The sequence below is a fragment of the Bubalus bubalis genome, chromosome 18 (assembly GCF_019923935.1).
Source record: "Bubalus bubalis isolate 160015118507 breed Murrah chromosome 18, NDDB_SH_1, whole genome shotgun sequence".
NCBI classification, from domain to species: domain Eukaryota; kingdom Metazoa; phylum Chordata; class Mammalia; order Artiodactyla; family Bovidae; genus Bubalus; species Bubalus bubalis.
The window spans coordinates 16,265,172-16,290,639 of record NC_059174.1 but is presented as its reverse complement, the minus strand read 5'-3'; the positions used below and the strand labels follow the sequence as shown (position 1 = coordinate 16,290,639).

The following is a 25,468-nucleotide window of genomic DNA, read 5'->3' as shown; positions in this document are numbered from 1 at the left end:
AAGAATCCGTGGGTTTGACTCCTGGGTTGGGAGGATCCCCTGGAGAAGGAAATGGTAACCCACTCCAGTATTCTTGCCTGGAGAATCCCATGGACACAGGAACCTGGCGGGCTACAGTCCATGGGGTTGCAAAGAGTTGGACAAGACTTAGTGACTAAACAACAACAACAACAAAGCAGCTGTTAGAGAGGTTAGAATCCATCCAGAAAGCCCAGGAGCCTGCACCTGAAACGAGAGAGGTAGCATTTGACAGTCTGCAGCCAAGGGCTTTTTGGTGCTCCAGACGGCAGTCACCTCTGCTAGCCCGGCACACACCAAGGAACACCTCAGCGAGTCATTGGGTGGTAGGAAGACTGTGTAAGGAGAACGCTCAGTGGAACTTTAAGGTCACACAGCACTTACACCACACCAGGTTAGACTAAAGGTTAGACTAAAGCTCGGTTAGAGTGGAGGTTAATCTGGACCAGGAAGAGGGTAGAGACGGGGCATGAACTGCATGAATTGAATGCAAGTTTCCCAAGGTACCTCCAGGAGGTCATTCTCTGGGATCCTGAAAACCAAGGGTGGTTTGCTACCGTCAGGAAAGTTCTCCTGACAGGGTAAGGTGAGGCATGGATTAAGCCTGATGCTTAGGGAGATTTTTTTCTTTTTTTTCTAAATTTTTATTGGATTGTAGCTCATTTACAATGTTGTATTAGCAAAGTGAATCAGATATATCAATTCTTTTTCAGATTTTTTTTCCTATATAGCTCATTACAGAATATTGAATAGAGTTCCCTGTGCTATGTAGTCGATCCTTGTAAGTTATCTATTTTATATATAGTAGTGTGTACATGTTAATCTCAATTTCCTAATTTATCTCTTCCCCCTATGTTTCCCCTTTGAAAACCATAAGTTTAATTTTGAGATCAGTGAGTCCGTTTCTGTTTTGTGAATAAGTACATCTATATCATTGTAAATTAGATTCCACATATAAATGATATCATATGCTCTTTGTCTTTCTCTCTCTGACTTAATTCTCTTAGTATGATAATCTCTAGATTCATCCTTGTTGCTGCTAATGGTCTTATTTCATTCTGTTTTCTGGATGAGTCATATGCCATTGAATGTATGTACCACATCTTCTTTATTCATCTGCCATTGGACATTTAGGTTGCTTCCATGTCTTGGCTGTTGTGAATAGTGCTTCCACTAACATTGTGGTGTACATATCTTTTTAAATTATGGTTTTCTCTGAATATATGCCCAGGAGTAGGATTTCTGGGTAATATGGTACTTTTCAGTTCAGTCGCTCAGTCATGTCCGACTCTTTGTGACTCCATGAATCACAGCACTCCAGGCATCCCTGTCCATCACCAACTCCCGGAGTTTACCCAAACTCACGTCCATCGAGTCGGTGATGCCATCCAGCCATCTCATCCTCTGTCATCCCCTTCTCCTCCTGCCCCCAATCCCTCCCAGCATCAGGGTCTTTTCCAATGAGTCAACTCTTCGCATGAGGTGGCCAAAGTACTGGAGTTTCAGCTTTAGCATCAGTCCTTCCAAAGAACACCCAGGACTGATTTCCTTTAGGATGGACTGGTTGGATCTCCTTGCAGTCCAAGGGACTCTCAAGAGTCTTCTCCAACACCACAGTTCAAAAGCATCAATTCTTCGGCGCTCAGCTTTCTTCACAGTCCAACTCTCACATCCATATGTGACCACAGGAAAAACCATAGCCTTGACTAGACAGACTTTTGTTGGCAAAGTAATGTCTCTGTTTTTTAATATGCTATCTAGGTTGGTCATAACTTTCCTTCCAAGGAGTAAGCGTCTTTTAATTTCATGGCTGCAGTCACCATCTGCAGTGATTTTGGAGCCCCGAAAAAAAAAGTCCGACACTGTTTCCACTGTTTCCCCGTCTATTTCCCATGAAGTGATGGGACCAGATGCCATGATCTCTGTTTTCTGAATGTTGAGCTTTAAGCCAACTTTTTCACTCTCCACTTTCACGTTCATCAAGAGGCTTTTGAGTTCCTCTTCACTTTCTGCCATAAGGGTGGTGTCATCTGCATATCTGAGGTTATTGATATTTCTCCCAGCAATCTTGATTCCAGCTTGTGTTTCTTCCAGTCCAGCATTTCTCATGATGTACTCTGCATATAAGTTAAATAAGCAGGGTGACAATACACAGCCTTGACGTACTCCTTTTCCTGTTTGGAACCAGTCTGTTGTTCCATGTCCAGTTCTAACTGTTGCTTCCTGATCTGCATACAGGTTTCTCAAGAGGCAGGTCAGGTGGTCTGGTATTCCCATCTCTTTCAGAATTTTCCACAGTTTATTGTGATCCACACAGTCAAAGGCTTTGGCATAGTCAATAAAGCAGAAATAGATGCTTTTCTGGAACTCTCTTGCTTTTTCCATGATCCAGCAGATGTTGGTAATTTGATCTCTGGTTCCTCTGCCTTTTTTAAAACCAGCTTGAACATCTGGAAGTTCATGGTTCATGTATTGCTGAAGCCTGGCTTGGAGAATTTTGAGCATTACTTTACTAGCGTGTGCTGCTGCTGCTGCTAGGTCACTTCAGTCCTGTCTGACTCTGTGTGACCCCATAGACAGCAGCCCACCAGGCTCCCCTGTCCCTGGGATTCTCCAGGCAAGAACACTGGAGCGGGTTGCCATGAGTGCACTTGTGCGGTAGTTTGAGCATTCTTTGGCATTGCCTTTCTTTGGGATTGGAATGAAAACTGACCTTTTCCAGTCCTGTGGCCACTGCTGAGTTTTCCAAATTTGCTGGCATATTGAGTGCAGCACTTTCACAGCATCATCTTTTAGGATTTGAAATAGCTCCACTGGAATTCCATCACCTCCACTAGCTTTGTTCATAGTGATGTTTTCTAAGGCCCACTTGACTTCACATTCCCGGATGTCTGGCTCTAGGTCAGTGATCACACCATCGTGATTATCTGGGTCATGAAGATCTTTTTTGTACAGTTCTTTTGTGTATTCTTGCCACCTCTTCTTGATATCTTCTGCTTCTGTTAGGTCCATACCATTTCTGTCCTTTATTCAGCCCATCTTTTCATGAAATGTTCCCTTGGTATCTCTAATTTTCTTGAAGAGATCTCCAGTCTTTTCCATTCTGTTAGTTTCCTCTATATCTTTTCATTGATCGCTGAGGAAGGCTCTCTTATCTCTCCTTGCTATTCTTTGGAACTCTGCATTCAGGTGCTTATACCTTTCCTTTTCTCCTTTGCTTTTCGCTTCTCTTCTTTTCAGAGCTATTTGTAAGGCCTCCCCAGACAGCCATTTTGCTTTTTTGCATTTCTTTTCCATGGGGATGGTCTTGATTCCCTGTCTCCTGTACAATGTCACGAATTGTATAAATATATATATATATATTTAGGGAACCTCCATATTGTTCTCCATAATGGTTGTACTAATTTACATTCCCACCAACAGTATAGGAAGATTCCCTTTTCTCTACACCCTCTCCAGCATTATTATTTATAGATTTTTTTGATTTATTTATTTTTAATTGAAGGATAATTGCTTTACAGTATTACATTAGTTTCTACCAAACATCAACATGAATCAGCCATAGGTTTATCCATGTCCCTTCTCACTTGAACATTCCTCCAACATCCCTCCAAATCCCACCCCTCTAGGTTGTTACAGAGTCCCAGTTTGAGTTCCCTGAGTCATACAACAAATTCCCATTGGCTATCTATTTTGCACTTGGTAATGTATATTTCCATGTTACTCTCTCCACACCTCCCACCAGTCTCCTTCTTCCCTCTCCATCTGTCCGTAAGTCTGTTCTCAATGTATTTCCACTGCTGCTGTGTAAATAGGTTCATCAGTACCATCTTTCTAGATTCCATATACATACATTAGTATACCAAATTGTTTTTCTCTTTCTGACTTACTTCACTCTGTATACTAGGTTCTAGGTTCATTCACCTTATTAGGACTGACTCTCAAATGTGTTCTTTTTTATGGCTAAGTAACATTCCATTGTAAATATGTACCACAGCTTCTTTATCCATTCATCTGTTGATGGACATCTGGGTTGCTTCCATGTCCTAGCTATTATAAATAAAGCTGCAATGAACATTGGGGTACATATGTCTTTTTCAGTTTTGGTTTCCTCAGGGTATGTGCCTAGTAGTAGGATTGCTGGGTCATATGGTAGTTTTATTCTTAGTTTTTTAAAGGAATCTCCATGCTGTTCTCCATAGTGGCTGTATCAATTTTCATTCCAACCAACACTGCAAGAGGGTTCCCTCTTCTCCACACCCTGTCAAGAATTTATTGTTTGTAGATTTTTTGATTATGGCCATTGTGACCAGCGGAGAAGGCGATGGCACCCCACTTCAGTACTCTTGCCTGGAAAATCCCATGGATGGAGGAGCCTGGTAGGCTGCGGTCCATGGGGTTGGCGAAGAGTCGGACACAGCTGAGCGACTTCACTTTCACTTTTCACTTTCATGCATTGGAGAAGGAAATGGCAACCCACTCCAGTGTTCTTGCCTGGAGACTCCCAGGGACACGGGAGCCTGGTGGGCTGCTGTCTATGGGATCGCACAGAGTCGGACACGACTGACACGACTTAGCAGCAGTAGCAGCATTGTGACCAGTGAGAGATGATACCTCATTGTAGTTTTTGATTTGTATTTCTCTAATAATTAATGGTGTTGAACATCTTTTCATGGTTTTTTTGTTTCGGTCATCTGTCTGTGTTCTTTGGAGAAATGTCTGTTTAGATTTTCTGCCTATTTTTTGATTTTTTTTCTTTTATTGAGCTACATGAGCTGTTCATATATTTTAGAGATTAATCTCTTTTAACAACAGTAATAGTTCAAAGCTATGTCACTGATAGCTCTCTGGGTAATTTTTCAGTGCTTCCCAACTATTCCTGTACCATCGTCAGGATTTGGGGCATTTTGCCAATGGGGAAACTGTGGTGGGAGTGACCTGTCTGAGTTAAGGAATTACCCAGTACTAAGCTATAAACGCGACCAGGCCTTCACTCAGTGACTTTAAGATGAGTGCTCTTCTCCACTTTTCCTAGTCTTCCCGAAATACCACATGAAGCTTGCTGGAAGCTACAGGTCTGGCTTTGCAGCTTGAAGCTCTGGGATGGGGTCTTCCTTGGGGTGGGGAAGCAGGACAGTGTTGAGACTCTCACTGCCTCCTCTCTGCCTCATCCAGGCCTTCACCACTGTGGCCACCTTGAGTCCCCTGCGGCTGTCAGTGTTCTTAACACCCTTCGCAGTCAAAGGCCTCACAAACTCCAGGTCTGCCGCGGACAGGTTCAAGGTGAGTGGCCAGAGGTCTGACCATGCAACCCTTTACTCCCTGTTCTCATGTGCCTTCAGCCCCATGGCGTTCCTCCTGAGTGTGACCCCAGGCCAGGCAGGTCCAGCCTAGATGGAGAGGGACTAACTAGCAGTAGGATTGCTAATCCATCTAACTCAGTGGCCTCCTGTGCCCAGGTTGGTGTGGGGCTGGGAAGACAGATGAGTCAGGCTAGTTCCCGGGCCCCAAGGACATTCTAGGACATGGATCCAAACCACATCTCAGCCAGATGTGGTTTGACCTGCAGACCCTGTTCAGGTTGGGTAGAGTTACCATGATGGTTTTGGTGTTTTAAAAATTGTATCTGTTGCTGGCATTTAGAAAACTGGAAATTGTATATTAAAAACTCAGATTTCTGGATTTTCTTGAATAATCAGAAGATCCGGCAATAGTGGACCCACATTATTCTGTGGCCACAGCAGCTCTAGCCGAGGTGATAGCTACCCCTCATTTAGTCAGGGAATTCAGGTGGAGTTTGCTGCAGCCTCCACCATGGCATAGCACACCTCCAGGCCTGGGGCTTACTTACCATTCATCATCTCAGCAGTGGTTTACTTCATTTCTTTACATTTCTGGTCTTGTCCCTATAGGCATCAAAGTTGAAAAACTCTAATCTAAACCAATTTATAAAAGCATTTTATAGTCATCTCTCTTAAATGTGTGCAGTCCTCAATCTATATCATCCATTCACTCATACACTTATTTAAAAAAAAAAAAAAATTAGCAAGAAGTTTCCCGGCAGTCCAGTGGTTAAGAACCTACATTTTCACTGCTGTTGCTCTGATTTAATCCCTGGCAGGGAACTTCGATCCTACAAGTTACACAATGTGGCTTAAAAGAAAAAAAATTAATGAATACCCACTCCAGTACTCTTGCCTGGAAAGTCCCATGGATGGAGGAGCCTGGTAGGCTGCAGTCCATGTGGTCGCTAAGAGTCAGACACGACTGAGCGACTTCACTTTGACTTTTCACTTTCATGCATTGGAGAAGGAAATGGCAATCCACTCCAGTGCTCTTGCCTGGAGAATCCCAGGGACGGGGGAGCCTGGTGGGCCGCCGTCTATGGGGTTGCACAGAGTCGGACACGACTGAAGCGACTTAGCAGCAGCAGCAGCAGCAGGCATGGAGAACACCACAGTGAGGCTGACCAGTATGGTTCCTGCTCTCAGAGGGTTATAATTGTTACCAAGTCCAGGTTCACTCTGCTCACCACACGACAGGCCAATTAATCAAGAGACGAGATGTTGAGTCAAGGAATACAACTTTATTTGGAAAGTTGGCAGACTGAGAAGATGTCAGAATAATGTCTCAAAATAACCATCCTATGGGGCTCTGGATGCCAGGTTCTTTTATAGAACAGAGATGGGGGGAGGTGAGGAAGTAAAAAAGACCATTGGTTTTACAAATGTCTCCTGGCATGGCCAGCCTTGGGGAGGAGAGGTGTTAATTTCTTCCTTCCTGTAGCCATCCACAAGTGGACACGGTACTGAACAAAGGCATTCGGGTTTAACATTCAAGCAGAGAAGGGCAGGGTTCCCTGAGGCAGGCCATTATGTACGAGCAGTATCCTTTTAGTGGATAAAAGCAGTGGGAAGCAAAGGTTAAAGTAAAAGAAGCAGATCTAATATGGAGTCAGTTCTTTTCTATAACATAATCTGGTATTGGAAACAGGTGATGTACAAGTGAATTAACTATCAGAGAAGATAACATTAGCTCATGTGAAGGGCTGTGGTGCCAATAAAGCAGAGTGATATTCTGGAGTGCATGCTGGGGAGGGCTGGGGCCACAGTGGTCAGGGACGTATCTCTCCCAAGGAGAGGTTTGAGTTGAGTGATAATGACAAAGCAGAGGACAGCAAGTACAAAAGCCCTGAGGCTGGAATTAACTTGTCTTGTCTGAGTAACACCAGTTCTTGACTTATCAACAGCTGCAGGAGCTCCCTAACTTCTCAGCTTCAGCTGTTGGGGCCCCTTCTGCCTCCTCCTCCCCACTGGAGGAGTTCTCCTGCCCTCCCCTTCCTGCAGGGGAGGAGGAGGCTACAGCCTGGGCTCAGAAAGGTGGGTAGGGATGCTGGCAGAAGGGATGACCAGGGAGACAGCTACAGGGCAGGGAAGGGTGTGGGATGGATGCAGGAAGAGAGGAGGAGGCTGGAAGGGGAGGGTCAGGGTAAAGCCACGGTTTTTCCAGTAGCCATGTACAAATGTGAGAGTTGGACACAAAGAAGGCTGAGCACTGAAGAATTGATGCTTTCAAATTGTGGTGCTGGAGAAGACTCTTGAGAACCCCTTGGACTACAAGGAGATCAAACCAGTGAATCCTACAGGAAATCAACCCTGAATATTCATTAGAAGGACTGATGCTGAAGCTGAAGCTCCAGTATGAAGATGTGAAGAGCCAGCTCACTGGAAAAGACTCTGATGCTGGGAAAGACTGAGGGCAGGAGGAGAAGGGAACAACTGGGATGAGATGGTTGGATGGCATCACTGACTCAATGAACATGAATTTGAGCAAACTCCAGGAGATAGTGAAAGACAGGGAAGCCTGGCATGCTGCAGTCCATGGGGTCTCAAAGAATTAGACACGACTTAACTACTAAACACCAGCAAGAGAGCTAAGATATTAGACCCTGGACTGCACTTCCTCAAGGCCTCAAAGGGCTGCGGCTGTTACGCTGGACAGGTACTAACCCTCCAAGTCCCTTCACTTCAAGACCTCTTTTCAGTCACCTGCATTTTCTGTCTGATGCATAGGCATTTGTCTTTGAGATCCTCAGGCTGGAAGGGGGAGGAGAGATCTCTGAGGCCAGATTCTTTCTCCTCTGTTCCCCTCAGGGCTGTACTAAGGAGTCTCCTTGGGGATGGGGCAGGGAGAAGAAAGCTGCAGGCCCTCAGGAAGGCTGCCTCCGTGCAGGTGGTCACAGGTAGGAGGCCAGCTGGCTGCTGGGTGCTGCCGAGGCTGCACTCTGGGCTCCGGGCAAGGCCCCGCGGTGGGCTGCACTCCAGACCACCTTTTCCTTTGCACTGGTTATTAAAAAAAAAAAAGAGTGAAAAGTCACTGAATGGCATCACTAAAGCTACAGACTGAGAATTTGCTTAGAGCGTTTGGGGGTCACCCCATAACTCAGTTTGTTGGTGTCAATTCATGTCCAGATGTGCGCTTGCTACGCTGACACATTAAGGCAGGGTGATGGTTTTTTGTTTTTTTAAAGCAAGGGAATGAAAACTACAAATCTGGGGACAGTGGTTCCCCAAGGGGAGGGCTTGGAACGAGGGGGTTGCTTTGTCCCCCCAAGCAGGAGGATGAGCTGGGGAAGGACCCCATTGATCGATAAAAGTCATGGTTCCTGGGTCTGCTGGTGGGCTCACAGATATTCAGTATATTATTAAAAAATTGCTAAACAAGTAAATGCCCAACTAGCTAAATGAAATAAAGTGGGCCATGCAGTTCCTGCTGATGACTATATGCCTTGACCCAAATATTATAGTTAATTCATTTCAATGTACCTGAGGTTCAATTTTTAAAAATAAACAAACTACCTCTCTTTTTCTAAATTTTATTTTATGTTAGAATATAGTTGATTTACAATGTTGTATTGGTTTCATGGATACAGCAAGGTGATTTTTATATATATATATATATATATATATATATATATATACACACATTTATATATATCTATACACACACACACACATATATATATATATATATACACATTCTTTTTCAAATTATTTTCCTGTATAGGTCATTACAGAATATTGAGTAGAGTTCCCGGTGCTATACAATGGGTCCTTATTGATTATCTATTTTAAATAGAGTAGTATGTATCTGTTAATTCCAAACTCCTAATTTATCCCTGCCTCTACCTTTCTTCTTTGGTGACGATACATTTGTTTTCCAAGTCCGTAGTCTGTTTCTGTTTTGTAAATAAAATTCATTTGTATCTTTTTTTTTTTTAGATTCTGGATTTACTTCACTTAGTATGATAATCTCTAGGTCCATCCATATTGCTACATGTGGCATTATTTCTTTTATTCCTCTGAAAATAGCTTTTTGTTGTGTTTTTGTGAAATGCTATATACTCTTTGCAAAGGTTCAGACAAGGCAAAAAGATACAGAGAATAAAGATTGCTCAGTATCTACTATGGAGAGTCAAAATCAATTGTCCAAAATGTCCACAAGTGTCTTTCTAGATCTCTTTCTGAGCATGTCCTGGTGGAGAAATGCAAATGCAATTTGATCAGTGAGGTCATTCTTCCCACCCACCTTTTTTTGGTGCTAGAATTCTTGCAGTTCAACTCTTATTCCTTGCAGACAGTGAGATGGAGGTGTGGAGAAAAGTGACCTGACAATACATTTTGAAATATATGACCCAAACAGCATTTTGCACAGAATTGTGCCTGGACAGACCTTTTTACTTTTAATACTTAGAAATGAAAGTTAATGAGAAAAACCACACATCAGTATTATGTTTCAACAGCTCTTACCACTTAAGACAAGGCTAATGTAGGTTATGTCACTGCTGCTGCTGCTGCTGCTGCTGCTGCTAAGTCATGTCCAACTCTGTGCTCCTGCTTCAGTCATGTCCGACTGTGCGACCCCATAGACGGCAGCCCACCAGGCTCCCCCTTCCCTGGGATTCTCCACACAAGAACACTGGAGTGGGTTGCCATTTCCTTCTCCAATGCATGAAAGTGAAAAGTGAAAGTGAAGTTGCTCAGTCGTGTCCGACTCTCAGTGATCCCGTGGACTGCAGCCCACCAGGTTATGTCACTAGTTAATGTAAATTAAAATGGAAAAGAACTCAGTACAGGAAGGATACAAATGTGAAAGAACGGCCCAGTAGTCTGAGATTTGGAAAACCCTGATGTGGAATTTTCACCAGCAAAAACTAGCCTCTTCTAATTGATGGTGGTTCTTCAGACTTCTCGGTTTATTAAAAGTTCATAAATCAGACCAGTTGGCAAGCCAGTAAAACGGGTATGTGTTCCTACTGGACTAAAGAACTAAATTCCTCCCTGCTTCCTTTCCTTTTTTTTTTTTTTCTGTACAGAAATTTTTCCTCCGAGAGAGCCCTGTCATATATGTTAAAGAATTGGAAGACCCCAGAAAACCAGTGGTTTTAGAGGAGGCCACATTGTCATGGAGAAAGACTTGCCCTGGGATCGTCAATGGGGCCTTGGAGCTGGAGAAGAACAGATACACTCCCGAGGGGATGACCAGAGCTCAGCCACCTCTGAGCGGCCTTGAGCCAGAGGATCAAGGGGACACCCGGGGCCCAGAGTTGCACAAGATAAACCTGGTGATATCAAAGGTAGCCTCGTGTGGTCCGTGCAGGCGGGCTGGTGGCCAGACTTTCAGGGCTGAAGACTGGGAGATTGGCCTCACGCACCACCACTTCCTTGGCTAAAAGCTGCCCTCTCCAAGATCTCCCTCTAAAATAGAAATTTTCCATAGAAAGACAAAGAGAGAGAAAATTTCCATGGAGGGCAAATAGGAAGTCTTTCATACTTAAGTGTAAATCAGTTAATCATCTAAACTTTTGTAATAGCATGACCTAGAATAGCAAGCTGTATGTTCGCTGGTCTTTGGAGGGACCAAGGATAAATGGAAAAGACTAAACTAATATTTATTGAGTTCCTAGTGTGTGCCAAGCACTGTGCTATATCTTTCAATTTGGTTATTCTGTGAACTGACATCATTTGGCTTCTTCTCTAACTAATATTTGCAACAGTTGGCTCCTCTGCTCTGTCTAATAATCATATAGATACAGAATATAGACATTGATCTATATCTAATGATAGATATATCTAAAATAGATACAAATATCTAATAGTAATCAATATTGACATCTAGTAATAATAAATATTAATATCTAATATTAGTGATATATCTATATTTCCCCCCTTGGTGGTCACCTGCAGTCCCATGGTTCTAGGTTCCAGCTCTATGGTGTTATTATCTCTAGCCTTGAAGTTTCCTCTGAGTTCCAGACTTAACTCTCTGTTTATTACCTCCTGTTCAATGCCTACCAGATATTTCAAACAAACAAGACCAAAAAAGAACTTGGTTTTCACCCTCTCTGATCCATTCCCCAGGTCTTCTCCCTCTCTGGAGGTGGCATCACCATCTTTCCAGGGGTTAAGGTCCTAGAAGTCAAACTTGCCTTTCCTTTCCTCCCACCCATCCAGTCTCCATCAGTGAGGCCTGGCAGCTCTCCAAAAGCATCTCTCCTGGACCAGCCTCATCTCACCACAGCCTCCTCCACTGCCTTGGCCCCAACCACCAGCATGCCATGCCCAGCTCCTCTATCAAATCAGTCGCTCAGTTGTGTCCGACTCTTTGCGACCCATGAATTGCAGCATGCCAGGCCTCCCTGTCCATCACCAACTCCCGGAATTCACTGAAACTCACGTCCATCCAGTCAGTAATGCCATCCAGCCATCTCATCCTCTGTCATCCCCTTCTCCTCTTGCCCCCAGTCCCTCCCAGCATCAGAGTCTTTTCCAATGAGTCAACTCTTCGCAGGAGGTGGCCAAAGTACTGGAGTTTCAGCTTCAGCATCATTCCCTCCAAAGAAATCCCAGGGCTGACCTTCAGAATGGACTGGTTGGATCTCCTTGCAGTCCAAGGAACTCTCAAGAGTCTTCTCCAACACCACAGTTCAAAAGCATCAATTCTTCAGCGCTCAGCCTTCTTCACAGTCCAACTCTCACATCCATACATGACCACAGGAAAAACCATAGCCTTGACTAGACAAACCTTTGTTGGCAAAGTAATGTCTCTGCTTTTGAATATGCTATCTAGGTTGGTCATAACTTTCTTTCCAAGGAGTAAGTGTCTTTTAATTTCATGGCTGCAGTCACCATCTGTAGTGATTTTGGAGCCCAGAAAAATAAAGTCTGACACTGTTTCCACTGTCTCCCCATCTATTTCCCATGAAGTGATGGGACCAGATGCCATGATCTCTGTTTTCTGAATGTTGAGCTTTAAGCCAACTTTTTCACTCTCCACTTTCACGTTCATCAAGAGGCTTTTGAGTTCCTCTTCACTTTCTGCCATAAGGGTGGTGTCATCTGCATATCTGAGGTTATTGATATTTCTCCCAGCAATCTTGATTCCAGCTTGTGTTTCTTCCAGTCCAGCGTTTCTCATGATGTACTCTGCATAGAAGTTAAATTAACAGGGTGACAATATACAGCCTTGACGAACTCCTTTTCCTATTTGGGACCAGTCTGTTGTTCCATGTCCAGTCCTAACTGTTGCTTCCTGACCTGCATACAGGTTTCTCAAGAGGCAGGTCAGGTGGTCTGGTATTCCCATCTCTTTCAGAATTTTCCACAGTTTATTGTGATCCACACAGTCAAAGGCTTTGGCATAGTCAATAAAGCAGAAATAGATGTTTTTCTGGAACTCTCTTGCTTTTTCCATGATCCAGTGGATGTTGGCAATTTGATCTCTGGTTCCTCTGCCTTTTCTAAAACCAGCTTGAACATCTGGAAGTTCATGGTTCATGTATTGCTAAAGCCTGGCTTGGAGAATTTTGAGCATTACTTTACTAGCGTGTGAGATGAGTGCAATTGTGCGGTAGTTTGAGCATTCTTTGGCATTGCCTTTCTTTGGGATTGGAATGAAAACTGACCTTTTCCAGTCCTGTGGCCACTGCTGAGTTTTCCGCATTTGCTGGCATATTGAGTGCAGCACTTCCACAGCATCCTCTTTCAGGATTTGAAATAGCTCCACTGGAATTCCATCACCTCCACTAGCTTTGTTCATAGTGATGCTTTCTAAGGCCCACTTGACTTCACATTCCAGGATGTCTGGCTCTAGGTCAGTGATCACACCATCGTGATCATCTTGGTCATGAAGATCTTTTTTGTACAGTTCTTCTGTGTATTCTTGCCATCTCTTCTTAATATCTTCTGCTTCTGTTAGGTCCGTACCATTTCTGTCCTTTATCGAGCCCATCTTTACATGAAATATTCCTTTGGTATCTCTGATTTTCTTGAAGAGATCTCTAGTCTTTCCCATTCTGTTGTTTTTCCTCTATTTCTTTGCATTGATCGCTGAAGAAGGCTTTCTTATCTCTTCTTGCTATTCTTTGGAACTCTGCATTCAGATGTTTGTATCTTTCCTTTTCTCCTTTGCTTTTCGCTTCTCTTCTTTTCACAGCTATTTGTAAGGCCTCCCCAGACAGCCATCTTGCTTTTTTGCATTTCTTTTCCATGGAAATGGTCTTGATCCCTGTCTAAGAGCCTCCTTAGTAGCCTCTCTGCTTCCACTTTTGCCCTCTTACAGTCCATCCCACGTGGTGGACACAGGGAGCCTTCTAAAACAAACCAATTCCAGTCACTCTTCTGGTTAAGTCCTTCGGTGGCTCCACTGCACTGAGGGTAGAGTCTGGGTTTTCCCGAGCACCTGCCCACGTCTCCAACCTCGTCTCTCATTCGTTCCCTCCACACCAGCCCTCTAACTGCTCTTTGTCCGTCACCTTGTTCCTATCTCAGGACCTTTGCTCCTCATGTTCCCATGGTGTGAAAGCTTCAGGTCTTCTCTCTCACTCCTTCTTGTCATTCAGGTATCTGCTGCAATGGCACATGCTCTTATGAAGCCTTCCCTGGCCAGCCCATCTAACACGGCTTTAACCTCCAACTGTCTGTCATGGTAGCAAATTTATTTAATTTATACCACTTACCACCATCTGTTTTCTTTGTTTTGTTATTTATTTCATGGTTTTTCTCTCCCCGCTAGTTGTAAACTTAATGAGAGTTCTTTTCTTTGTTGCTTGGTGCACAGAAGAAATGCACATGACGATTCGACAGATGAATGAATGAAGGAAGGAAGGAATATATGCTGAACTGGCTTCATTATCCCCATTTTACAGATGAGGAAACCGAGGCATAGAGAGTCTTAAGTGACTTGCCCAGGATCATAGAGTAGAATAGATGTAGATCTGGAATTTGGGTTTTGTGCCTGACGGGACCATCTATGCATAATTCCTTTCTGCCAGCCTCATGCAATTTCCTTCCTCTGAGGTTGCCGCATCCCACCTGTACAGACTGGCCTCTCAGCTCCTCTTGAGCTTTGTCTGAGGGGTCTTGGGGTGCGTGTAGCTGTTTTCTGTTTGTCATTTTGCATAACAGACAATAGACCTGTCCTGGGCAAGTCACCTGTCCCAATGCCTGTCTGTTCTTCTTGGCTTTGCAGGGTACCATGCTAGGGGTCTGTGGCAACACGGGGAGTGGCAAGAGCAGCCTGCTGTCAGCTATCATGGGGCAGGTGAGTGTCTTGTGGTCCATGCATGCACCCCCCCCCCCTCGAGGGCCAGAAACCCCCAGGTTCCAGGTCCCCCAGCAAGTCACGCCACCACTTCTTTCCCAGAAAGGGGTCCAAACCAATAGAATTTTTATAAATTCAAAACAGTTGAGCATGTGCTGTGGGGGAGGTGAGTTATGAATGTGCTTCCGTTTCACCTCCCAATGGGAGAACCACTTCTTAGGACACCTGGAGATCCATCCTCATTCTCTATGCTTTCCCTGCCCTTTGCTGTAATCAAGTGGCTACCAAGGTGGTGATACAGGCATCTCAGTGCTTAATATGATAACACAAATCATCTCATGAAGACAAACTCAGAGTGGGACATGTGTCCCTACGGAGACAGCATCAGGCCCTTGAAATCTGAACCATCTAATCGCATTGCCTTGGGACATTCTTGAGGTCTGCTTCATCTGCAGCTATGCAGGCATGTCACTCAGCCCACTCCTTCTTCAGTTTCCAACAAGACCAACCCTTTCCCCCCAAACACTGAGGTCATATTGCACACCTCCTGCTAAGTCGCTTGGTCGCTTCAGTCATGTCCAACTCTGTGCGACCCCAGAGACGGCAGCCCACCAGGCTCCCCCGTCCCTGGGATTCTCCAGGCAAGAACACTGGAGTGGGTTGCCATTTCCTTCTCCAATGCATGAAAGTGAAAAGTGAAAGTGAAGTTGCTCAGTCGCGTCCGACTCTTCGCGACCCCATAGACGGCAGCCCACCAGGCTCCTCTGTCCCTGGGATTCTCCAGGCAAGAACACTGGAGTGGGGTGCCATTGCCTTCTTCTAGTGAACAACAAAAAACAGCCATAAACCTGGACTGTATCCTAACAGCCATCTGTGTGTCTATGGCCCCCTTCTCACGGGGGATCTCTCCAGCCCTTCCACACAGCCTCAGCCTCACTGCGTCCTAGGGCTCTCTCCTACCCCCTCCCCACTGTGTCCACTGTCCTCCTTCCCACATGGTTGGGAGAACTATCTGGTATCCCTCCTTCCTTAGCTCCTCCTCCTTAAAGCACATGGACAAACTCATCACCTCCTAGGAAAGCGGTCACCTTGTCAATAGCAATTCTCTCTGAATACATCAGTCTGATGGCTCATTTTTTTTCTGCACCACAGGTGATGCAATTTCTTCCCCCAACTTCTTACAACTAAGGAGAAGAAAACTTCCACTTTTAAAAAAGCATTCATTCAGTCATTTATACATCCGGCTGTGTTGTGTCTTAGTTGCGGCATGAGGTGTCTTCGTTGCATTATGTGGAATCTTTCATTGTGGCTCATGGATTCTCTAGTTATGGTGTGAGGACTTAGTTGCTCCCACCCATGTAGAATGTTGGTTCCCTGACCAGGGATTGAACCCACGTCCCTTGCATTGCAAGCCGGATTCTTAACCACTGGGCCACCAGGGAAGTCCCCACTTTTTTTTTTTTTTTTTAATAAAAATAGTTTGAATAGTATTTGAATGCCAGGCCCTGTGTTCAGAGCTTCCCATTTTTCCCCTTGGCCCCCAACCCAAAAACAACTCCACGAGGAAGGCACAGACATTGAGGTCAGTTTACAGATGAGTAAATGAGGCTGAGAGAGGTGACTTGCCCACAGCTGCCAGCAGGTGAGGGGTGCAGCCAGGAAGGACACCAGTCCAGCTGATGTCAGAGCTTTGCTTCTCATCACAGCTGTTTCCCAGCAGCTTCCATTCAGGGCCACCTTTCTACGTGGTTGGGGGCTTGTCGCTTTGAATGAACCAATCACTTAGCTTCCCATAAAGGAAAACAAAAAGATGTCATTTAAAGGTTTAGTTCTTATTAAAGCCTGTCTTCAGTTAAGAAGTAGGAAGCACAGGATAAGAAGAGAAAGAAACATAAGATCATGAGGTCCTCTGCTGGGGTCATGGGCATGAGGGTTGTGGCCTTGATTCTTTTTAAATGTGTGCTTTTAAATTTACCCTGCAGAAAAGCAGGAAGAACACTACGGTAAAGATCCGTATACCCACCACTGAGATTCAGGAGTTGATGGCATTTGTATATTTGCCACGTCTAGAACCATTATTTATTTATTTTTTGGTAGACCTATTTTAAATTACAAAGATTATGACACTTTCCCCACTAATGTTTCACCACGATGTCCAAAAAGTAAAGGCATTTCCTCATCTAACCGTGATGACGTTATCAAACCCACAAATCAGTAATAATTCTGTGATACTCATGGATGGACAGAGGTGGCCTGGAGCTTTCCATCTCACAGCAAGGGGTTGGGGTTGGGGAAATAAGAGAAAAAAAGTATGAGAGACTTCAATGCGAACCTTGCCTTCAGTCACAGTAGGAACAGATCTGGCTTTCCCCAGCTACTGCCCACATTCTCAGGGCCTTCACCAGTGGGCCTGGCAGGATCCTGTTAAGATTTCATTCACACAGGAGAGCCCCCAGGCTCCTGGAGCACAGTGGAGCCCTGGGCACTGTGGCTGCTGAGCCAGGGGGGGTCTGTTCCGTGGCTGCCACGGTCCTGAGGCTGGACTCACTCTGCCGCAGATGCACTTGCTGGAGGGTTCAGTGGGGGTGCACGGAAGCCTGGCCTATGTCCCCCAGCAGGCCTGGATCATCAAGGGAAGTGTCCGGGAGAACATCCTCATGGGAAGCCAATACGACAAGGCCTGGTAAGCTTCTGAGCTTCTGGGGCTGGTTTGGAGAGGGGCCTCTCACTGCTAATAATGACTTGCTGTGTGCTCACTTACATGCATCACTGTATTTCCTTCTCACTGGGAAGGAAAGATTCTCATCAGATCCATTTTCTAGCAAATCAGCTGAGGCCCCCAAGAGACTGAATAATTTGCCCAAAGTCGTTGAGCTGCTAGGATACGGTAGAGTCAGAATCTGAACCCAGTTGCTTTCAGAAACTTCACGTAAGTCGCTTCAGTCGTGTCATACTCTGTACAACCCCATGGACTGTAGCTCCTCTGTTCATGGGATTCTCCAGGCTAGAATATTGGAGTGGATCGCCATGCCCTCCTTTAGGGGGTCTTCTCAACCGAGGGACCGAATTCGTGTCTCTCACCTGCAAAGGCAAGCAGGTCCTTTACCACTAGTGCCACCGAGCTTAACTATCGTGCTCCTTTGGCTCAAAATAACCCTCCCCTTCCCAAAGTGTTCCTTTGAAACTTCCTTTGTGTTAATTAATTCCTGACCTAAGAAGGTCAAGTCAAAAGCTAAAACACTGGGTGATGTGCAACAGTAGAGGAAGGAGTTTAGATTCCCAGCCCCGCCCACACCCTCCTTGCCCTTTGCAGCCTCTCCCTCCAGAGTCCTGGGTGGACCTGCTAGAGACATGTGCTCTGAAGTCATGAGCAAAGTCTGGTCAGTGGAGGAGCAAGGAAAACTGCTCTGATTGCTACAGCTATGCTTCCAATTCTGGTGGACTCTGGCCCCTTTTAACTCTTTGCCTGATTTTCAATCTGCCTGTTGTAACCTTGCTGAAAGGCACAGATATGTGGGTGTATAAACCAGCTATCTCCAGTCGGTTGTTCGTGAGCTCCTCAACATCAGGTCTGTTGTGCCCAGCCCCCACCCCACCTGCTTTTCCTCCCAAATTCCCAATTAGGCTTAATGGCATCACTGAACTGTGCACCCCAGGGAGCCCGACCCTGCCTCCTCCAAGAACCACCTCCTCCTTCCACATGTAATTGGTCAGCAACCCTGGAAGACTCAATCTCCTAAATAGCACTGGTATAATATTTCCCTTCTCCACCTCCACTGCCAGCTCTGGTCTGTGACCTTCTGCCAGAACGGTGCCTACTGCCCCGCTCTTGGCTCTGTCTCCAGCCTTCTCCCGCTCTGTTCGACTTTGTGCTCTGCCTCCAGGGCAGCTGTCCTAAAAGCCCAGTCTCATCCTGTCACTGCTCAGCTTTCAGACTGACATGACTCATAGAGCAGTTTGTCAAAAATAAAAACACACTATCTTTTGACTCTGAAAATTCACCGCTATGTAGTTAATACATATAGCGTCACCCATGAATGCCAAGATCCAGGTACAAGAATGTTCACATCAAATTATTCAGGATAGCCAAAAACTAGCAACAATCCAAATGTCCAGCATTAGCTCACTGGTTAAACAGTGCATGGTGCTTCCCTATACTGGAATATGGTAGTGCCATTAAAACAATATAAACCTATATCTGCTGTGCATACCGTACATCACTAGATTATTTCTGAACACATATAGAGGAAACTCTATTAGTGACTGATTCAGAGGAAAGCAGCTGAGGGTCAACGATGCGAGGGAGACTCACTTTTCACCTTTTCTTCTTTTTGTTCTGTTCAAACATTTACCAAGTGCACATGTTACATTAAAAAAAAAAAATGAAGGAAGGAAATGAAAAAAGCCTCCTGTGATTTACCATTAAATTCAGGATCAAGGCCAAATTTTTCAGCATGGAATGCAAGACCTTCCCTTCCAAACTTGAGAAGGCCGGAGGGCCTGCGGCCAGCCACCAGGCCCTTTAGCTCCCTCTCCTTCACAGGTATCTCCAGGTGCTCCACTGCTGCTCCCTGAACCACGATCTGGAAATTCTGCCCTTCGGAGACATGACGGAGGTGAGTGGGAGGCGAGGGTACCCCACTTCTGTTGTGATGGTGCCTTTGTCATGGTGTTCTGGGGTCCCCAGACTGCCTCCCTGGGTAGGTAAGACGAGAGACCCCAGCTCTTCCTTCCCAAAGCAGCTGGAGCTAGTCCTGCAGTCTCAGAGCCTTCCCTCCCAAGGAAGGGAAGTTGGGGCTCACCTGACCTTGGGAGCTGACAAACAGGCTACCTTGCCTCACCAGAATGGGAGTTGATCTCAGACTTCTTCTGAATCAAGAGCAGAGACCCTGTGAGGATGAGAAGCACCCTCCAACCCCTCTACTCCACCCCCCACCCCAGTCATCCATCTTTGCTCCTCCCACCACCCTGCCCCTCTCTAGAGCACTGCCTTTGACAGTGGGGATGGCAGCCATAGCCCTGCTTTGGCAATGCCGGTTCTGACTGCTAGGTGCTCCTGATAATTTTCCATCTTTCACATCAGTAGCCACCTTTACTCTACATAAGACCTTTGTAAGATAAAAGCAGTATGGTTGCCTTGATTTTATTATCTAATAATAGCTCAGTTGGCTGAGCATTCACTACATTCAAGGTACTGTTCTAGCAACTCTAATATATTAGATGAGCCTCAGATAACCTATGAGGTCAGTTCTTTTATTATCCTTCCTTTAATGATCAGCAGTGTACCCTGGAGGGTAGAGAGCTTGGTTGTTTTGTTCAGGGTCTCCCCTTCAGTAGGAAGAACCAGCTTCTGCTCTGTAAAATGCATCAGTAATAGTTCTGACCTCATCAGGATGATTAGAGGTTTAGGTGAGTTGATACATAACTTGCTTTGAATAGTGCTTGGCGTAGGGTAAGTGTTAGGCCATCATTAGAGGAACACAGTAGGCATTGAAGTCTGCTGAGTGAGTAAGGAAACTGAGCCTCGCCCAGGCCAAGCCCCTTATCTATGGTCACATGCAAACTGGAGGCAGAGCAGTGACAAGCAGTCACCCCACTGCTCTTTAAACTCTGCTTCTCTTCTACAACGTCACCAGAGTTCAGGGTCGAGCAGGGATAGGACTTAGACCCTGGGTGTCACGGCCTCAGGACCTGATGTAGGGATGGGCCAGCCAGCAGCTGCCTGAAGTGCTAGTCTGCTAGGAAACTCCAGATCCACTGCCCCATGATTCTGGTTAGCACCCTCGACTCCTGACATAACAAACCTGCCCACCAGCTCAGCTATAATACAGTCTTGGTCTTGGGCAATACCCCTAACCCAGGCCAGTGATCCCACCAGTTGACACTTACAGTCAACAGAAATTTAAAACCATTGTAAGATGTAAGAAGGTGCTGTTTCTTGGGAATAAGTGATTTATTTTTATGAGCTAAGCTGTTAAAAGTTTTAATATGCTTTCTGACAAGGCAACCAATTTAGAAAAAATTATATGTTACTATGAATTACAAATTTCAGTTAACTGAGCATCAGTTTTTTTCATCCTTTACTAGGCATATTGTGAAAAGTACTTTTATTTTCTTTTTAATTAATTATTAATTTTTGTTTGACTGTGCTGGGTCTTCATTGCTGCACCCAGGCTTTCTCTAGTTGCAGCGGGCAGGGGCTGCTCTCTAGTTGCAGTGCTCGGGCTTCTCATTGTGGTGGCTTCTTTTGTCACTGAACACAGGCTCTAAGGGCTCCCAGACTTCAATAGTTGCAGCATGCAGGCTCTAGAACACAGGCTCAGTAGTTGCGGGACATGGGTTTAGTTGCCTGGTGGCACGTGGAAGCTTTCCAGATGGGGGATCGAACTCACATCCCCTGTATTGGCAGGTGGACTGTTAACCACTGGGAAGTCGAGATTGTGAAAAATATTTGAAGTGCCAGGGGTGTCAAATCATTAGGTGTCCAGGAGTGTGCACCGAGTGGGGTTAGTCTGTCTACCTGCCCACCTGGCTGGTGGGAGCACAGCTGGCTGGGTCACCCTCCAGACTCGGCGCCTTTGGCTGCCTGTCCACAGATTGGGGAGCGGGGCCTCAACCTCTCGGGGGGGCAGAAGCAGAGGATCAGCCTGGCCCGGGCCGTCTACTCTGACCGTGAGCTCTACCTGCTGGATGACCCACTCTCGGCCGTGGACGCCCATGTGGGGAGGCATATCTTTGAGGAGTGCTTTAAGAAGGTGCTCAGGAGGAAGACCATCATCCTGGTGACCCAACAGCTGCAGGTGACCACCCTTCCGGGGCTCTGGCCATGATTGACAGATAATGTAGCTCCTCAAGCCCCTGCCATCTCAGCATGATCAATAACAGCCTCCCAGCAGATACCCCTTTGTATCTCAGACAGACCCCGAAGTCAGAGAGGATTGCAAAGAACTTGATATCCTCTGCTTTCCATGTGGAGAAGATAAGTTGGTAAAAATGGAAACTAAATTTTTTTAAATTGTTTTTTATTGAAGGATAATTGCTTTATAGAATTTTTTTAAGTGCTTTTTTGGAAACTAAATGTTGAGGTCTCCTTTATCTTCAAAATTGTATGGGCGAGCCCCTGCTTTTGAAGTTACAAAAAACTCCCTCAGAGAAGAATTCGCCAAGTCTCACATTCTTCCATCAAGCACACTGGCTGTGCTGGGTGCTGCCTCTCATGGGTCATTTTCCCTAAATATGTTCATACCAGACCTTGTTATTATTTATCCTTCTCCTATTTGGGCTTTAGTATTTTGGGTATAAAATATGGAAGACATAAAAACAGGTTAGAAAATAACCTAAGAAAGCCCATGTAACTGCCCAGATGACACATCACAGTCCACTGTCGATGGCCCTCAGATCACAGCCCCTTCCCTCCTTCCTGCCCCTCACTCACTGTTCACTGTTCCCATGTGCGTCTTCACACTTTTACAACATATGCATCAATCCAGACAGATCAAGTGTCCTTTTGCATATTTAACAACTTTTAATCGATGTTTTACTTTCTGTGTCCTTAGGTAATTTGCTTTTCTACTCAACATTATATTTTTAAGGTCTTCCATGTGGATACCTGGAATTTTATTTCTTTCTTACTAGTATTGTATTACAATATCTGAATATTCCAGAATTTATTTCTCCAGGATGGATATTCAGGTTGTTTCCCATTTTTCACTTTTTACAAAAAAAATGCTTCAGTATATTGATACATTCTTCTACGTGTTTTTATGCATGTGTTTGAGAGGGCTTTTTTTGGGAAGTGTTTTAGGAGTAGAATTATTGGTTCATAGTTCTTCAAAAATCTTTAATTTTACTAGATATTGTCAAATTGTTTTTCAAAGTAGCTGTACCAATCTATGCAGGCCTCCCCCTCCACCCCAGTTTTGTAAGAGTCCCTTTACCCTAGTCATTACCAACACTTGGGATTATTTTTGCCAAACTGGTGATATAAAATATTTTCTCAGGATTTAAATTTTTCCTTTTGAATAGTGAAGTTGAGCATCTTTTAGTATGTTTATTGAAGATCTTATTTCTTCTGACTCTTCAGTATTTAGAGTTTTGTGACCAGATCATTTTATTTGAAGATGGGAAAATCTGTGAAAAAGGAATTCACAGTGAGCTCATACAGAAAAGGGGACAATACGCCCAGCTCATCCAGAAGATGCATGGGAAAGCCACAGAGGTGATTTTCCCCTACCCCACCCTCACTTCTGACCCAACTGGGCGGACCATTCCCTGCATCCATGGCTTGTGCTTTCTCCCCAGGGTGTGTTGCAGGGAGGAGCAAAGACAGAAGAGGATCTACAGCTGGAAGGTCAGGCCCAGACCGCTTGCCAGGAAGAACTTCTCAATGAAAATGCTGGTAATAGTGCTGAATGAAATAGTGCTTTCACCTGGGAGCAGGGTGAAACCCTCTGTCTGCCTGTCTGCATCTTCCACAGGCTCTGGCATTTCGTCCTGAATGTGAGACCAGGCCTTGTCACTCACTGAATGGGGTGCCAGACATTACTCATATAGGGTACAGATCTAAGTATTGGAGGGCTGTGGGGTAAGGACTGTGCTGGTCAGGAGGCCTGAAGCAACCAGGAAGTGACTATTGTTGGGGGAACAGCTGAGGAGGGTGTGCAGAGGCAGATTGAGGGTTGACTTCGAGTGACTCTGATATAAACTTTGCACGGTTTCTGGGCCATTAATTCATTATACATTTTTTGAGAACAATGCCATTGGAAGTCAGAAATAAATTAAGCCCAGTTCTGGGCATTCAAAAGGTGAAGCTGAACATCTTTTAGTATGCTTATTGAAGATCGTGCTCTTTTCTGAGACAAGGGAGCAGACGAGAAAGACTTTGATTTTTAAAGTAAGACAGGTTCTGGATTAGAATTCCAGGACTACTGCTCTCAAAGCCGTGTGACTTTGGCCAAACAGGTTAAACTCTCTGAACCGTCACTGGCAAAAGTGGAGATAATTGTTCTTATATTACAACATCACAGTGGAGATTAGAAGAGGTCCTGAGGGGTTAGGACAGTGCCTGGCACATCTGTCACAAACAGAGTCTTCAGCTGCAAAGATCAGAAGCCAATTTGGGCTGAAAAATAATGTGTTGGCAGAAAAGGGTGTTGATCACAGAGTGAAAAAAAAGTTGGAGTACCAGACCTCAGAAAGTTTGGAGTCTAGAATAGCAGGGACAGGTATAGAATCCTTTTGAAGAAAACCTGCTTCAGATGTTTTCCATCCTGGTCTAATTTCCCGCAAGATTAAAATTCCACAAAGAGAGCTGTCGTCTCCTGGGAAAATAGTGGCGTTGCTGTTAGAAGAAGGGAGAGCGGCAGGCAGAAACAGTAGGTATCCCCCACAGTGCTGCCTCCTTTTACCGTTGTGGCGGTTGACATCGACGACATCTACTGATATTTCAGGTACTGATCTCTCTGCCCTGCTGTAGGCCACGTGTCTGCTTGGGCTGGTGTCACACCTGTTTCGAGGAGCTGTTTCAGAAGCGTATTGCTACAAAGCATCTTAGTAATTATCTGTAGGCCTGCCAGTTGTCAGATGAGGAAACAGAGAGGTTAAGTGATTTGCTTCTTGAAGCTGTACAGTATCATGATGACAATTCTGGCCCCAGGTCACTGCTTTCTTCCTTCTCTCCCGCTCTCTCTCTCAACCCATTCAGCCCTTGGGAACCTCAGGCTCTCCAGGGTCTATTGAATGGCTGGCAATGGACCCCCTTTTCAGAGTCCAGGCAGATCTGCAAACTCTGCTGGTTGGAGTTAGACTTGGGTGGGGTACTGGTGGCAACCAGAACAGAAGGCTTCGCAAGGACTTCTTGACCAGGAAGGAGATATAGGAGATTGGGAGGCATACTGTTTCCTTTTTCTTTTCCCTGATCCAGTGCTGGAAAATCAGCTCACACAGAAGGAGAAGATGGAAGAAGGGTCCTTGAAGTGGACAGTCTACCACCACTATATCCAGGCGGGCGGAGGTATGGGCTGTTAGCTGCCCCAGGCCAGGCCTGCTCACGAAGCTGGGTCAGACTGGAATGTGCAAGGTCATGGGAGGTAGAGGGACTCAAACGGTCGTGCCATTCATGAGTCTCACTTGCATAATTCCAGCCATACTCAACTATAATAACTCGACCACTGTAGTCAGTGCCAGAAATTATGTTTCCATGTGTATTTGTGTTAATATACCTGGCATTTAAAAAATCAAATATGTCAAGGCATATAGACATGTAAATTATGTTCATGAAGGGAAAAGTTTATACTTTTTTGCCTAGAAATAGGCATGGCATGCATGCCGTGAAGGACCACATGGGGAAGCACCGAGTTTGGCCAGTGGTGGAGTGGTAAGAGAAAGCAGGGCCCAGAGCCTTTACTGGGGTTTCTGTGGGAAGAAGTGGGTGAGGCAGGGTAGGCACCCTGAGTAAGCTTAGGATTGGACATCTTGAACAATTCTGGAGGGCTCATTGCTACAGTGATGGTCCTAGATGTCTGATACCTGGTCTTAGGGTGATTTAGGGGAGGGCAAATATTGGCTTGGTGGGTGAGAGTTTGATAAAAGAGGTTATTGGGAGGGTGGGCTGTGGATTGGTTCATTTGTATATCAAAGGTGTGCCTGCAAGGAGTTACTTGCTGTCTCTAGGAATTAGCTAGGCTTGGGACGAGCAGTCTGTCAGGATTAAGGCCCCAAATAACACGGTATTAGGAATATAGAAAATAAGAAACATTTTACATTAAACATCATTAATATTTTTAGTGAAATAAAGGATGCCATAGTCCTCTTTATCTCAGTGCTTTTCATACCACAGGTCCCAGCCACT

The 25,468-nt window shown here is 45.2% G+C and overlaps 1 protein-coding gene across 4 annotated transcripts in view; it reads left to right on the top strand.

Moving 5' to 3' along the window:
- The window catches only part of ABCC11 (ATP binding cassette subfamily C member 11), an 88,197-nt gene that overhangs the window by 33,655 nt on the left and 29,074 nt on the right, over positions 1-25,468 (top strand). For 3 of the 4 annotated variants that reach the window (XM_044931215.2, XM_006043886.4, XM_044931214.2), the window contains 9 exons: positions 5,194-5,301; positions 10,394-10,654; positions 14,548-14,619; positions 17,178-17,302; positions 19,163-19,235; positions 21,216-21,419; positions 22,703-22,837; positions 22,921-23,017; positions 24,542-24,631. In XM_044931215.2, coding sequence (XP_044787150.2) covers positions 5,194-5,301; positions 10,394-10,654; positions 14,548-14,619; positions 17,178-17,302; positions 19,163-19,235; positions 21,216-21,419; positions 22,703-22,837; positions 22,921-23,017; positions 24,542-24,631 — 1,165 coding nt within the window. The remainder of the gene's footprint in view (positions 1-5,193; positions 5,302-10,393; positions 10,655-14,547; positions 14,620-17,177; positions 17,303-19,162; positions 19,236-21,215; positions 21,420-22,702; positions 22,838-22,920; positions 23,018-24,541; positions 24,632-25,468) is intronic. The other variant, XM_044931216.2, reaches the window with a different exon arrangement.